At 39.5% G+C, this 14680-nt stretch overlaps 1 protein-coding gene across 3 annotated transcripts in view; it reads left to right on the top strand.

Annotated features, from left to right (window-relative positions):
* kdm4c (lysine (K)-specific demethylase 4C) overlaps positions 1 to 14437 on the top strand; it is a 32721-nt gene extending 18284 nt beyond the window's left edge. Inside the window, exons 18-22 of one of the 3 annotated variants that reach the window (XM_086156974.1) lie at positions 4513 to 4707; positions 6474 to 6644; positions 11994 to 12113; positions 13033 to 13110; positions 13256 to 14437. In XM_086156974.1, coding sequence (XP_086013100.1) covers positions 4513 to 4707; positions 6474 to 6644; positions 11994 to 12113; positions 13033 to 13110; positions 13256 to 13423 — 732 coding nt within the window. In that variant the 3' untranslated portion in view covers positions 13424 to 14437. Of the gene's footprint in view, positions 1 to 4512; positions 4708 to 6473; positions 6645 to 11993; positions 12114 to 13032; positions 13126 to 13255 lie in introns of all 3 variants that reach the window. The other 2 variants (XM_086156973.1, XM_086156975.1) reach the window with 2 other exon arrangements.
* Positions 14438 to 14680: the final 243 nt, after the last annotated feature.

Here is a 14680-nt window from a genome sequence, read left to right as displayed (position 1 = left end):
ATGCAGATGCAGTGCTGGAATTCCCCAGCCCCTCAAGGAGCGGCTTGGTCTAATTAATGTCGTGTTCACATTTCTAATTAACAATGTTAGTAGAACATTCCCACAATCAAAGCTTGGTAATTAAGCTCTGGCGGTTGAGGTGGGGGTTTGTTTTTGGTTTTTCTGTGTACAGATTATTATCTCGTAAATGTCGGGGTGAAAGTCTTTGTTGAGGGGATGTGCATGTGCAAAAGTGTCGATGCATTTTTTCGGGGAAGGGTGGGGGGTTAGTCAGAAAATCGGTGAATGTCTCAGCTGACTTGACACCTTCACAATTTAGTTAGTGGTGTGCTGCAGGCATAGCCCAGAGTGGCATATGAGAGAGAAACAGTAGAGATGGAATTACAAAGCTGTCCGTTCAATCACTGCTTAAATTATTATCTAGAAATGCTCTTTGTAAAGGGACGTTTATGCTCCTGATGTAATATATAGAAGTATATGCCCACGTTTGTCAATGAACCCCAAACAAAATTAGCTTTATCATTAGTTTGAAAATTTGTTTGAAATTGAAACTTCTAGATGAGTGCCGACTTAGATGTTTAACTGTAATTGTACTCAGCTATCAACCTTTCTATACACATTACAACACTAAGGTATTTCTACCTAGAATAATTCCCTCTATTGATGGCACTGCCAAATCTGGCTTTCTGAAGGTTTTGCTGTTTATCTTTTGTTTAAGCTGAGGTATTGAACGTCTTTGATTTTTCTTTTTTGTCCTTTTTCCAGGTGGATTATACCTAACATTGCACTCTTTACCCCTTAATGTAACAATGGTAGAACACCTAATGACTGAAAGTTATTTTGAGAGGAAAAAAATATACAGATTGGCTGTATTATGGTAGATAAAATGAATTGTTGTACTACAATTAAAATACTGTAGATTGTGTGCATTTGCATCAGTATCACTACAATAGATGATGTACTAACAGACAAACTATATATTCACATTTTCCCCAAATCACTTATATGAGCAGAAATATGCCACTGAAATAAAACAAAACCCTCCAATTGCCCCTCAGGTAAAAATAACATTTTTCTGACTCTGAATATTCAAAAAAAATCAAACCTTTATTGGCAAGTTTCAACACTAAGGTCTACTTTTTATCTTGAAAGGAGTTTTAAGATGTGTAAACTTCAAAACTTCAAAATGTCAATATTGATTTGCCCCACACCAAAGGAATAAGAGAATGTTACCAGCAGATGCTTTACATGGTACTAGTGATCTAACATTGGGTAAATGGAGTATGGTTGACATCTACTTACACTACAAAAGTTAGATGCCCACAGCACAAAGTGAGTCACAGACAAAATATCCATTGGTATTCATTTTTTTTCCTTTTTTTTTATTGAGAATATGAACCTTTCCTCTCATTGCTTGTAAACCTTGTTCTTTTTGTCCAGTTCCAAAATTTGTGTCACCTTACATTGTCTGCTTTCGAAATATGGCAACAGTATATGCAGAACTTTTATAGGCTTGAGAATAGGCTTTTATTTCCTTTGGAAGATGTAGCTGATCTGCAGCTGCTTCTTTTTTCACTTATCTACCACACGGGGAAAAATACATTTTTACAAGCTTCTGCTATTTCTTTACAATCATACACAAGTACAGTTTTATGTGACAAATACTTTCATGTTAGTGGAAAAATTGCCTGACCTCTTTGATCAAATTTTATCGTTTCCGCCACTGATGGATACAATCATTTCTACTTCTTTTTGTTGGGAAGATATTTATTCTGCTGTTCAAAGTTGACAACAGTTTAATGCGAATTGAGCGAAAGTATGGGCCTTGACACATTTGTCTCCTTTGTCCAGCCCATTATTTGTACATTCACCCCATGAGCCACGTGTTTGAAGACTGCATTGGACCCATTGCCCCTGCAGCAGCCCGGTACATTCATAATTTAAAATCACACAACATATTCGCACACCAGCATGCACATGTACACATTTATAATTTACTGTGGGAATGTTCTTAACGCATGGTTCAACACAGGCACCCAAATACACCTCAAGAAAAAGACAAGCATGGCAAAAATGGGTTACACTGATAAATGCGCAATAAAACATCAATCCGTGTTGATGTCTTTAGACTTCTTTTATATTATTTTTTTTATTGTTTTTTCTCCACTAATTGTACCACACACACAAACATACACACACAGGATGAGCTGCATGCCAGTCACAATCTTGTCAAACTGTCCTCAATAGTCGGACAACAGCCAAGCCAGTTCATCAGCATGGCTGTCCATAATGGAGGAGGTATGGGAAAAAGCTTTTTGAAATGTAGGCCAAGTTACTCACCAAGAAAACAGTGGAAGTCCCTCTGCTCAGAAACAGAAGTCGTAAAGCAATTTGAGGCTTCATTAAAAGAACAAGCATTTAATCAAAAAACAACCATTACACCTCTTTATAATAAGCATCTGCTCTGCTGTTTGGGTGGCCATATAAAAAAAGGGGGTCTATTCTGAGTCCCTGTGCTTAACACCTCATTATCCGTCCCTCATATCTGAATTAAGCGGGATAAGCCAGTCATTTTACCTGCAAAGCCAGCAACGCTTGAGAGGTTGCATTTAATTATCACTGTCTTAGTTTGCAAATTACATTAGCCATTGATTTATCAAACAAATTAACAAGGAATCATTTTGTCTATGTATTGCAGATTATTGTTGTCATGTTTTTATATTTCCATATGGACTCCTGGTAGTTTCATCTGGGAAAGGATTGCTTTCAAAGAGATGTGAAACTTCACCTTAAGACTTAAGGGAGGGAAGTGCAGCTAAAAAGAGAATGTGAATGGTTATTTTATTGGGAGAGTGAAGCAAATGGAGTAAGATGGGAGGAATGCAAAAAGGGTGAGCGAGAAATGTCGGGAGTGAGCAAGGTTATAATGGGAAGATGACATCATTTTTTCCTCTTTGGAGAGCAGAGGATTTGTGGAGAGGAGGGATGCCATGGCAAAGGAAATGAACTTGATGGGCTGTTTGCTACTAAAAACTGAGGGGTAGTCTAGAATTTGGGTGTGAAAGTGTTACTATGTGAATGCTTGTTGATGTGTGTGTGGAGGACGTCTCCTAATGCTGTTTTGATTGTGCATTTGTGTACTGCTTGCTGACCTCTAACTGGGGAAATGGCTGCCACAGCACCAGCCTTGCAGCTCTGTCTTTTGTGGAAACCTCTCATTTAATTGGTCGTCTTTGAGAGTTTTCCTTGCATTGTAACTGCGCAGTAAGATTTCTGCTGACATTTACCACTGGAGTCTCTATTGTCTGCTTATTCTCTAGTATCTACATGTAGTCCATGTCACTCACTGAATTTTAAGAGGTATTGCAGATATTTGCTGAATATTAAGGGCTTTAAATAGGGTTAAACCAAGTCCTTTTTTTTCTCGAAGAGGTAGAAAAGATTAACCTTTTTCCATCTTTTTTCCAAATACTGAATACTGGGCATTATTTATTTATTTATTTTTTTATAAAAGTAAATGAAGAATTATAAGGGTAGTTTTTGTAATACCTTTTTTGTAATTACACCTATGAATAACAAAGTGAAAAAATCAATAATTAAACATACATATACCTGCTGAATTTGACTTGTAATCAAATTCTACCAACCTTTATAACACCATGTTACATTTTACAGTGTACAATTCACTGCCAGAACTCACCATGCTTTGCTCTATGCCCGCTATGCTGAAATTTCTATTAAAGAGAGACGTTTTGAGCAGACAGACTGTTCTTCAGTCTTCTGCTATTGCCTTTCTACTGATAACTGCTGTTTGTGTTGTCAGCGTCTGTCAAACTGAAGAAAAACTTCCTAAATATATAGCTGAGGGGCAGGTTCAGGATTTCCTCCTCTGTAGAACACCAGAGCTGAGTAGAAAACCGATGTGAATCATATCTTACAACCAAAATGTTGACCTGCCTGTTGAACTGCACTGTTGCGCATCATTAAAACACTATATTTCCAATATACTACTTGTATCCCCTTTATCCCTGCATCAGCTCTCTAGAGAGTTGTAGATCACACATGACATCAGCTCATGATGTCCCACATAAACATTTTATTTTGTTTTTTCCTGAAACGTGTTAACGTCACTTGTCTATGATTCCCTTTGTACCAAATCTCTATGGGCGTAGTCTGGTGACCGCAGGAAGTAATGTATCGTTTTATTCCCTCTTGTTTAACAGCTGTCCAAATTTCTAATATTTCTTTTCCTTAAACAAACAAACAAAAAAAAACAAACTTATTGTTGTTTTTTCATAAATAATGGACTTGGTGCTGCTTGCCAAGGACAGGACAGAGAAGCTTGCTGAACAGTTTTGTGAGAAGGCATTTTTGGTTTTGGAATTTTCTGTGGATAATGACGTGAAAAATATTATCCATTGATGCCTTGCTCTTAAACAAATTCAACCCTGCTGGTGTTCGTCGGCGTGTGTGTTGAATTGACAGTTTGCTCTGGTCTGTATGTGTTTCCAGAAGTGCATCTATTGTCGTAAGCGCTGTGCGGGGAAGCGGCAGGCAGGTGCGTGTATCCAGTGCTCATGTGGCCGGTGTCCCACCTCCTTTCATGTGACCTGTGCCCATGCTGCCGGTGTAATCATGGAGCCTGATGATTGGCCGTATGTCGTGTCAATCACCTGCCATAGACACCAGTCACGGAGTTCTTCGGCTGTAAGTTATAGGACAGGTGCTTACTACAGCTGCTGTAAAAAAAATAGGTTGTGCTGAGAATGAACAGCACAACATGCTGCCATTATTATCATACTTTGATCAATCTTGGCAACTGAAAACATTGACTGCATTGTTGGAATTCTTTATATTACCAAAAATTGGTGTTGTAAAAGTGTTGTAAGAACCAGTGCAGTCTTGAGTTTTCAAAGGAATGTTAAGTATGAATATTGGTGGAATTTACAGAGTGCAAACATGTTTTTCTGTGACTACAATGTCAATTGTTCCTGTTGCAAAAAAGATGGGACCACACGTTCGGTTTAGAGTAAAGGCAAAAATAGACTTAGTGTTCTGGCTATACTAATGCAAGTTCTTTTGGTTATAATTTCTCGTAGTTTTATGTGTTTAAAGCATTTCTATTATGTTTACCTTGCACCCCACTGATTTCACGAGCAAGAAGAGTAGTACCGAAAAGAGACTTTTACTATAGATTGATTTCGAAGTGATTAAGTTATCATGTCCTCATGAAATCAGCATTGCTGTGAAAGCTATTTCATCAGCCTGTTGTTGATTTCAAATTGACTTCAGTACATGCCCCCACTGCTCACTGGAAAATTACAAATTATGATTTCTTTTTAATTGCCTTTTTCTCCACTTCATTTTTAAGGTTCTCACTTGTAAAATCTGATTTCAATGCAGCTTTATAGCACTGTGAATCTAAGATCCAAGCCCAGCTGTGCTTAATTTGGCTATCTATTTCCCCTTTTCCTTGTAGTCTTCTATTATGAAGAAGTGTGGTGACCAGAGTTGTATTATTTGAAATATATCATTGACATTTCATAATACTTTTACACCATGCCCCCCAATCCCGTAACAGTGCGTGTCTTCAAGCAATTTGCCTATTCTGTATTTTTCCGAGGCACTTTTAAGAGAGATGTTGGTAAAGAGCAGAACTGACAAGATGCTGACAAATAACTTTTTTTTAATTGTCTTACCAAATAAACACCCACATAGTATTGTTTGAGCTGTGAGGCAGCTTCCAGAGAGCTGACTTCCTTTCATTCCCACAACACTGATCAACTGCAACCGCAGATAGACTGCAAATATATCAGCAATCAAACTCCTGTCCTTCATCCAGCTCGCTGCCATCAATTCTGCTTAGATTTAATGTAGCTGTCCGTAAAACACAAAGTGCGCACAATACAGTTGGTGTATTTATTAATTTGTATCATCAGGCAGCAAAGTGCAAATGAAAATTGTGTTTTTATTTCCAACTTTGAAGGCTAACTGTTGGAAAGGAAAATAATACTCCTACAATCGCAGCAATCCTTTACAAAACACATGAATATAGTTCAATGACAATAGCTCTGGTATGTATTTGTCTTTTAACTTTATCTATAATAGGGAGAGTAACCTGTTTTGTTAAAGCTACTGCAAAACCAAATCCCAAATATTGTTTGTGTCAGAAATTCAATACCTTACTGCCTTCACTCGAACAAGTTAATATCTGAGGGGAAAATAGCACTCTGGTAGCTATTTCATGAGGACTTAGGTATGATTTCAATTATTTGTACATGCAGAAATGCATTATCTGTAGTGTTCGCAAGGTGATTGATGTTGAATAAAACCGAATATATCTGCATGGTTACATAGTACCATGTGTAAAGCTTTTCCCAGGTGATTTAGTATTGTCTCGGAATTTAAGACATTACACCGTTCTCAGTTTTATTCCTGTCTAATTGCTATTCTCTGCTTTTTTCCATTACTAGAAGCAGCGAGCTTGCCAAACTTCCATTTCACTGGGGCAGACGGTGATCTCCAAGCATAAGAACCTGCGCTATTACAGCTCTAAGGTCACCCAGATCACCTCCCAGATCTTCTATGAGGTCATGTTTGATGACGGCTCCTTCTCCAACGATACCTACCCTGAGGATATAGTGGTGAGGATATGTTTAATTAGACATTTACAATTAAGAGGTTACCTTCCAGGTAATGAGATCATAAGTGGTACATAAATTTGTGAGGGGGCTTTAGCTTTTGTCCATGGTCATTTAAATCTCAAACTTATTGCAGAAGACACCACTCTTGAGTTTTCTTAGAGCTGCCCCTGTGAATTATTTTTTCCGTTTTCTTTAGAAAGTGCAAAGAAAATGAGGCCACAGTGACACCCGTATAGCCATCAAGCCAATTAGTTCTGCTTCACATTTCTTCCTTCTTTATAAACAGGTTTACTAACATTTTTGCATTTCTGAATTCCTCCCAATTTGTTGCAGCTTTCTCTCCCAGTCCTTTGGGATTTTGAAATGTGTTGAAGCTGTTTACCGTATCATTTTCAGTATGAGTGCCCATTTTCCAAATGGGGAAACATGCAATTAAGAAAACAACCCCCCAAAAACCCTAGATTGACTTGATCATAAAACTACTTTACATAGCCTGTATTTTATACCATTTATTGATTTTTTGAATTTTTTTAAACTCTTTAAGCCCTTTCGTGTGTCTGGCTGACTGTGTTTTCACACATTCTCATTCCACTCCACTGCATTAAAATGAACCAAAATAGCAAGTGCGCTTCGAGATAATGCACGGTCTGTAAGCCAAAGACTCAAAAATTTGCTATTCCTATTGCGTTTTCGTGCACTCTACACCTCAGCGCATGCAGTGCATCTGTAAAAACATTTGCTCAAGTCAGCTGAAACTTATTCTCTCATAGAAACCTTTATAAAACCACAAGCTAACCATTTTAAATAATTACAAGAAAGAATATAAAAAAAGAAATAGCTAGTGTATGGGGCTGTCAGTCTTAAAGCTGTGTGCCATCAGTCAGTATGTTGCTTATTGTTTGCTTCTTTTTGTTCGCAATTTGCTGCAATTGTGTGTTGTGATTTTAAATCGTTCTCAGCTGAACTCGGGGATTTTCTACTGCAACTGAAGTTTGTGTTTTCAGCTGTGTTTGGCAGGTAAAAGTGCCCCAATGACTTCAGCAGTAGGATAAAAAGCCCACTCCCGAATTAAGTCTCCCCATGACATTTATCTAATCCTAACACTAATCCACAACCTCACCCAAGCCCTTTTCAATGTCAAAACTGGCAAAACATGTTCCCACAATGTATGGCTTTAGTTTTCCTGTAATTTTTTAGGACATTTTTCAAAACATATACATAGACCCAAATTGAAATGTTTACAGTCTTGTCTCTCAAGAGGAAAGACAAGAGTCTGGGACTGATGGTAGGGACTTTAAATATTGGGACAGGAAAAGGTAGATAGTTGGTTGACATGATACAGAGAAGGAAAGTGGATATACTGTGTATCCAGGAGACCATGTGGAAAGGTAGTAAGGCTAGAAGCTTAGGAGCAGACTTTAAGTTGTACTATCATGGTACTGACAAGAAGAGAAATGGAGTAGGAGTTATCTTGAAGGAGGAGTTTTTTTTGGAACGGTCTGGAGGTGAAAAGAATGTCAGATAGACTTATGAGTCTTACAGTGGAAATTGAAGTTGTGTTGCTCAATATTGTTAGTGGCTATGCCCCGCAGGTGGGATGTGAATTTGAAGAGAAGGAGAAGTTCTGGAATGAGTTAGATGAAGTGATGCAGAATATCCCCAGAGATGAGAGAGTAGTAATTGGTGCAGACTTCAATGGACATGTTGGTGAAAGCAATAAAGGAGATGGAGAAGTGATGGGCAGATTTGGTATACAGGATAGGAATGCAGAGGGACAGATGGTGGTAGATTTTGCAAAAAGGATGGAAATGGCTGTAGTGAACCGTTTTTTCCAGGAAAAACAGGTCATATGGGTAGGAGCACGCAGGTGGTTTGTAGGATGACTCTGGTGACAAGGAAGATCAAGAGGACAAAGGCAGAGCAGAGTACAAAATGGTAGAAGCTGAAAAGTGAGGAGTGTTGTATGGTTTTCAGGGAGGAGTTGAGAAAGGCTCTGGGTGGTCAGGGTTAGGTTCCAGATGATTGAACAACAACAGCTAGTGTTATCAGGGGGACAGGTAGGAGAGTACTTTGTATGTCATCTGGAAGGAAAGTAGATAAGGAGACTTGGTGGTGGAATGAGGAAGTGCAGGAGTATGTACAGAGAAAGCAGTTAGCAAAGATGAAGTGGGACACAGAGAGGACTGAAGAGAACCGACAGGAGTACAGGGAGATACAACCTAAGATAAAGATAGAGGTAGCAAAGGCAAAAAAAGGGCGTATGATGACCTGTGTGCTCGGTTGGACAGAATGGAGGGAGAGACTGATCTATGCAAGTTGGCGAAACAGGGAAATAAAGATGGAAAGGATAGAGAGGGAAATGTATTGACAGATGCCAGAAGAGTGATGGGAAGATGGAAAGAGTACTTTGAAGAACTGATGAATGTGGGAAATGAAAGAGAGGCAAGGGTAGATGAGGTGACTAATGTAGACAACAAAGTAGCAGAGATTAGGAAAAGTGAAGTGAGGGAGGCATTGAAGAGGATGAAGAGTGGAAAGGCAGTTGGTCCTGATGATATACCTGTGGAGGTGTGTAAGTGTCTAGGAGAGACAGCGGTAGAGTTTCTGACTCGATTATTCAACAGGATCTTAGAGAAGAAGAAGATGCCTGAAGAATGGAGACGAAGTGTGATGGTGCCTATTTTTAAGAATAAGGAGGAAATGCAGAATTGCGGAAACTATAGAGGGATAAAGGTGATGAGCCATACACTGAAGTTATGGGAAAGAGTACTTGAAAGTAAACTGAGAGCAGAAGTCAACATTTGTGAACAGCAGTATGGCTTCATGCCTCGAAAGAAAACTACAGATGCAGTATTTGCTTTAAGAATGCTAATAGAGAGGTACAGAGAAGGCCAGAGGGAGCTGCATTGTGGTTTTTTTGGCCTAGAAAAAGCATATGACAGGGTGCCAAGAGAGGAACTCTGGTATTGTATGAGGAAATCTGGAGTGGCGGAGAAGTTCCGGTATGTTAGACTGGCACAGGACATGTATGCTAGCTGTGAGACAGTGGTGTGATTTGCTGTAAGGGTAACAGAGAAGTTCAAGGTGGAGGTGGGACTCCATCAGGGATCAGTTCTGAGCCCCTTCTTGTTTGCTGTGGTGATGGACAGGCTGACAGACGAGGTTAGACAGTAATCTCCAAGCACCGTGATGTTTGCAGATGACATTGTGATCTGTAGTGAGAGCAGGGAACAGGTTGAGGAAAATCTAAAGGGGTGGAGGTATGCTCTGGAAAGGAGAGGAATGAAAGTTAGTCGCAGCTAGACAGAGTATATGTGTGTGAATTAGAGGAACTCAGGTGGAACGGTGAGGCTTCAGAGAGTGGAGATCAGGAAGTTGGAGGATTCAAGGTACTTGGGGTCAACAGTCCACAGCAGCGGACAGTGTGTAAAAGAGGTGAAGAGACGGGTTCAAGCAGGCTGGAATGGATGGAGAAAAGTGTCAGGGGTACTATGTAATAGAAGACTATCAGCCAGAATGAAAGGAAAGGTGTACGAGACAGTGGTGAGACCAGCAATGCTGTATGGCCTAGAAGCAGTTACGATGACAAAAAGACAGGAGGCAGAGCTAGAGGTTGCAGAGATGAAGATGTTAAGGTTCTCTTTGGGAGTGACCAGGATGGATAGGATCAGGCAGGAGTCTTTCAGTGGAACAGCTCATGTTAGATGTTTTGGAGAGAAGGTCAGAGGAGCCAGACTGAGATGGTTCGGTTATGTACAGAGGAGGGATAGTGAATATATTGATAGACAGATACTGGATTTGGAGCTGCCAGGCATGAGGTCTCAAGGAAGACCAAAAAGAAGATCTATGGATGTAGTGAGAGACGATATGAAGGTAGTTGTTGTGAGAGAGGAGGATATACAGGTTAGAGGAGAGGTTAGATGGAGAATTTGATTCGCTGTGGTGACCGCTGAAGGGAAAAGCCAAAAGGAGAAGAAGAAGATAGTCTTGTCTCACATGTCCTGTTGTCAACCAAAATAAGCAGACTAACCGGAGAGCATGTCAGAATTCTGCTGTTCTGCTACTACCAACATAGTCTAGCTGTCCAATATACTGAGAAATTAAGAAGGATTGGACTGAAAAATTAAATTTATTTTTTCTTGGCCCATTGTCTTTTTTTGGATTATTAATTAGTCAAAGGCAAAATGGCGGAGTTGCCAAAACACTCTGGCCCATGTTTGGGCCATCATTGAAGGTGTTCATCATAGCCAGGATCTCACCCGATGAGACCAAACTACCACACCAGTTGATGAATATTATAACACAATGGCCATGAACCTCGGTCAGTCATAAGGAAGAAAAAACACCATCCCAAACTAATTCAAAGAATATAAATCTAACAGCTGCAGCCAAAACTTTGGAAAGAGAGATGATTAGAAAAAGGCTGATGCTGTGAAAGTTTCAAAGATAAAAATGCTTGAATACTCAGTAATGTCAGTGTTTTATAACCTAAGCATGAAAAAAACCTTATTAATGTATTTTGATTTTGTGAAATGAGTGAGTTTCTTAGATGATAGCATATCAAATAATATTATTTTCAGTGTCTGTTGTTTTGTTGTTTCAGCTGTAATCAGAATACAGATTAATATAGAAAAGCTAATGGAGGTCAGTTTCTTGCATTGATATATTCCTGGTATTATTGCCTTAATCTGTTTATAAATCACCACGCAAAGCAATCAAGACAAAAAATATATATTTATTGTCATCTTAAACATCATACAGCGATGGTGAGGGGATTTTTCGTGGAAATTCATTAGTCGGCCGGTGGTGATTTCATATATTTTAATCCCTTACCTAGATCGTAACCTGCTCTGGAGCAGATTAGATTTTCAGTATAAGTTACCATGGCGACATGTTCTGGCACAAACTGAATGGCCATTGTAAAACCGAAAATCCCAGTGTGAACCCGAGGTTACCTTGTTAACCCTTTAATCCTGCTTTGTGATACAGGGCCATGTCCTTGTATTTGCCATTGTAGTTTTCGAGATAAAGACTCCCAATTCTGTGTAAAATCGTGCCCAAGCTTTATGCGAATATTTACACTCACTGCAGCTGTGATATTGTAGCAGCGCGTGAGTCCAGGTACTCTCCTCTTAGTATTGTGCCGATATTTCCACACAAAGACCAAATCATTCCTATAAAATTGTCAGTAATATTTACTCAACAGCTCAGAGATACTCTTCTATTTTAGATATCACAATACAATGTCAGACCATTTTTAATGTGTAAAAATTGAGCATTGGTTATTGGTCTGAACAGAGTTTGAAATGAACATCCTCTAGACCAACCACTATTGTCTCCGCATTTCAGAGCCGGGATTGTGGGAATTTGGGTCCTCCGGAAGTCGGGGAAGCTGTTCAAGTGAAATGGCCTGACGGGCTCTTCTATGGTGCCAAATACCTTGGATCCAACGTCTCCTACATGTACCAGGTACACTGTCATACTGCCTTTTAGCCACACATGATCTACCATGTGAGTGGACATGTGACCTAGTAACACAGATTTTACCATATAAATGAAATATGAAAGTAATTTGTGGGTCACCGTGACACAGTCTTAAATCCAGTCACCTCTTTTCGATCATTTTGCCTCCACCGATCTTTTCAGGATCTTCAGCTTTTACGTGTGAGTAGGTGGAGGGGGAGGAAAAAGGGCACTTGAGACAGAAATTGAGGGAAGTGCTGGAGTCATGGTGGATGCATAAGAGGAGTGGAGATGAGATGGAAGATGATGGGAGGATGGAAAGTTAATACATGAGAAGTCAGTGCTATTCAAAGAGTGATGGCTGATGGGAAGAGAAAAGAGAGATGGAGAGAGCAAGATAAGAGAGCAGGATAAGGAGGTGACAATCTGCATTATTCAAACTCACTGAAATATTCACCAAGCCAAGAGCCATGCGGCTTCCACTTAAAGCTTTATTTAGTCGAGCTGGGCGTCAACCATTAGTTATGCACAAATGCACCTGTGACGCAGACTCTCGGTTTAAGATTTTTTTTTTTTTCCGAAAAAAGGTTGAAGGAGTTGAGATGAGAGCGACCTGCGATTCAGGCAGACTCCTCTGTGGCATCCAAACCCTTGATGTCCTTCTGCTCTAATACATTTTTCTTAGAGCAGAGGTACTGTGATAAAATAATAAATTATCTGCCTTAGTTTTTTTTTAATAAAAGATCTTTGTGGTGATTTTTAAAAACTGCAGCACAAATGTATTGACATGATGGCAGCAGTTCTAAAATCTTACTTTTGATAATTGATAATGCATTATTTACACTTTCTTAAAGTATCCTGCCTCTTTTTTCCAATTGGTATTATATGAAGGATTTACCAATTTTGGAAATTTATTTCGTTTCAGGTCGAGTTTGAGGACGGCTCTCAGGTGCTTGCAAAGAGAGATGACGTCTACACTTTGGATGAAGACCTACCTAAAAAGGTGAAGCGTAGACTTGTAAGTATTAGATATTTTGAGGCAACGCAAATATTTAAAGCGGAATATTAAGTTAAGGTAAAAAGATAAAAATTCTCCTCTGTCGTAATGGACGTTCTAATTACCTTTGTTTACCTGTCCCCTTTTCCAGTCAACAGCTTCAAGCATGCGTTTCCAGGACGCCTTCTTCACCACACAAGGAGAGAGGAAAAGGCAGAGGACACCGAACTCCCGGTTCCAGAAAGACTATGTGGCCCTTTCGGGCCTCCGTACCACAGCCAAAAGCACATGGGAGCAACGCGGCCACAAAGGGAAATAAAGTCATGGAGAGAGATCAGTGACAAAACAATATTGCACTGAGTTAACAGTGGACGGAGAGGAACGTTTGTTTATGTGGCCGAGTGTGTGTGTGTGTGTGTGTGTGTGTGTGTGTGTGTGTGCATGTGTGTGCACGTGTGTGTGCGTGCGTGCGTGTGTAAGCTTGTGAATATCTAATTTCTTTTTGACTTTATCTATGACCCTGACCACTTCCCTGTGATGATATCTGAGGGCAGGGGGAAGCGAGTTGGGGGCTCAATGGACATTATACGTTTTGTACGTTGTATATCAGCGAATTTTGGATGCGTGACGGGCCGGAGAAGAATTCCGATTGGACAGCCGGACTTTTATGACATGGGTTAATGTAGGGCATTGTTGCCTCAGTTGCCTAGTGCTTTCACATTTGTCAGGGAAAACAAAACTGTGACACAACATTTGTCACGTCACCCTTTTTGAAGTAAACAACTTTTTTCATGACACATGAAAAATTCAAAAGTGAAGTTTTTTCTAAATAGTTTGCCAACAGTAGGTTTTTGGAGGTCTGTTATTTCCAGTTTTCATTTTGAGTATTTATGCACCTTGCTTGTAGTTTTCTCCTCCTTGTCTTAATGCTCCCCCCTGCATGTTGATCACTGTCTCTTAACTGCTTGTGCTAGGCCGAATCCAAGTACTGCAATTGCTTCCTCTCTAAACTTTTTGCAGTTCACATTCACGAAAAGTGTAATTTGTATGATTTCAAATTTGACTTGCAAAATATACCAATGAATTGTAAAGAGAGAGAGAAAATAAGATTGACAAGACGTGCTAATTCCTTAAGGATATTGAATCAGAAAGGAAACCATGCCTTCATGTTTCAATCAGCGCCCAATTAACGTGAAATGCTACTGTTACTCTATTGAATGAAACACATTGTTGAAATTATTTAAATTTGTATTTATTTTTGCTTGCTATAGTTAAAACTATTGCTAACTGCTGTAAGGAACACAAAATAAAAGTATTTGTTTTTTTATTGTCATTAATTGAAGCCTCAAGAAAAAAAAGTCTCTATGATTGGTTCAGGGTTAGCGGGGAATGTGGCTGTGGCAAAAGACCAAAACCGAATTCGGATCAAAGCTGGAATGTAATATGAATAAGAATTCGACAACGAGACCACATCAAGACCAAGACCAGTACAAATCCTGTGTTTGGCCGATACACAAACAATGCTACAACAAATTAACTGGCATTCCGCAGTTAGGAAAGATCTGTTGCCGTCACG

The sequence above is a fragment of the Fistularia commersonii genome, chromosome 12 (genome assembly GCF_037954325.1).
Source record: "Fistularia commersonii isolate RoL2024-O1a breed Wild chromosome 12, RoL_Fcom_v1.0, whole genome shotgun sequence".
Classification (NCBI taxonomy): Eukaryota; Metazoa; Chordata; class Actinopteri; order Syngnathiformes; family Fistulariidae; genus Fistularia; species Fistularia commersonii.
Note: the sequence above shows the minus strand (reverse complement) of the source record. Positions and strands in the feature narration are given on the sequence as shown.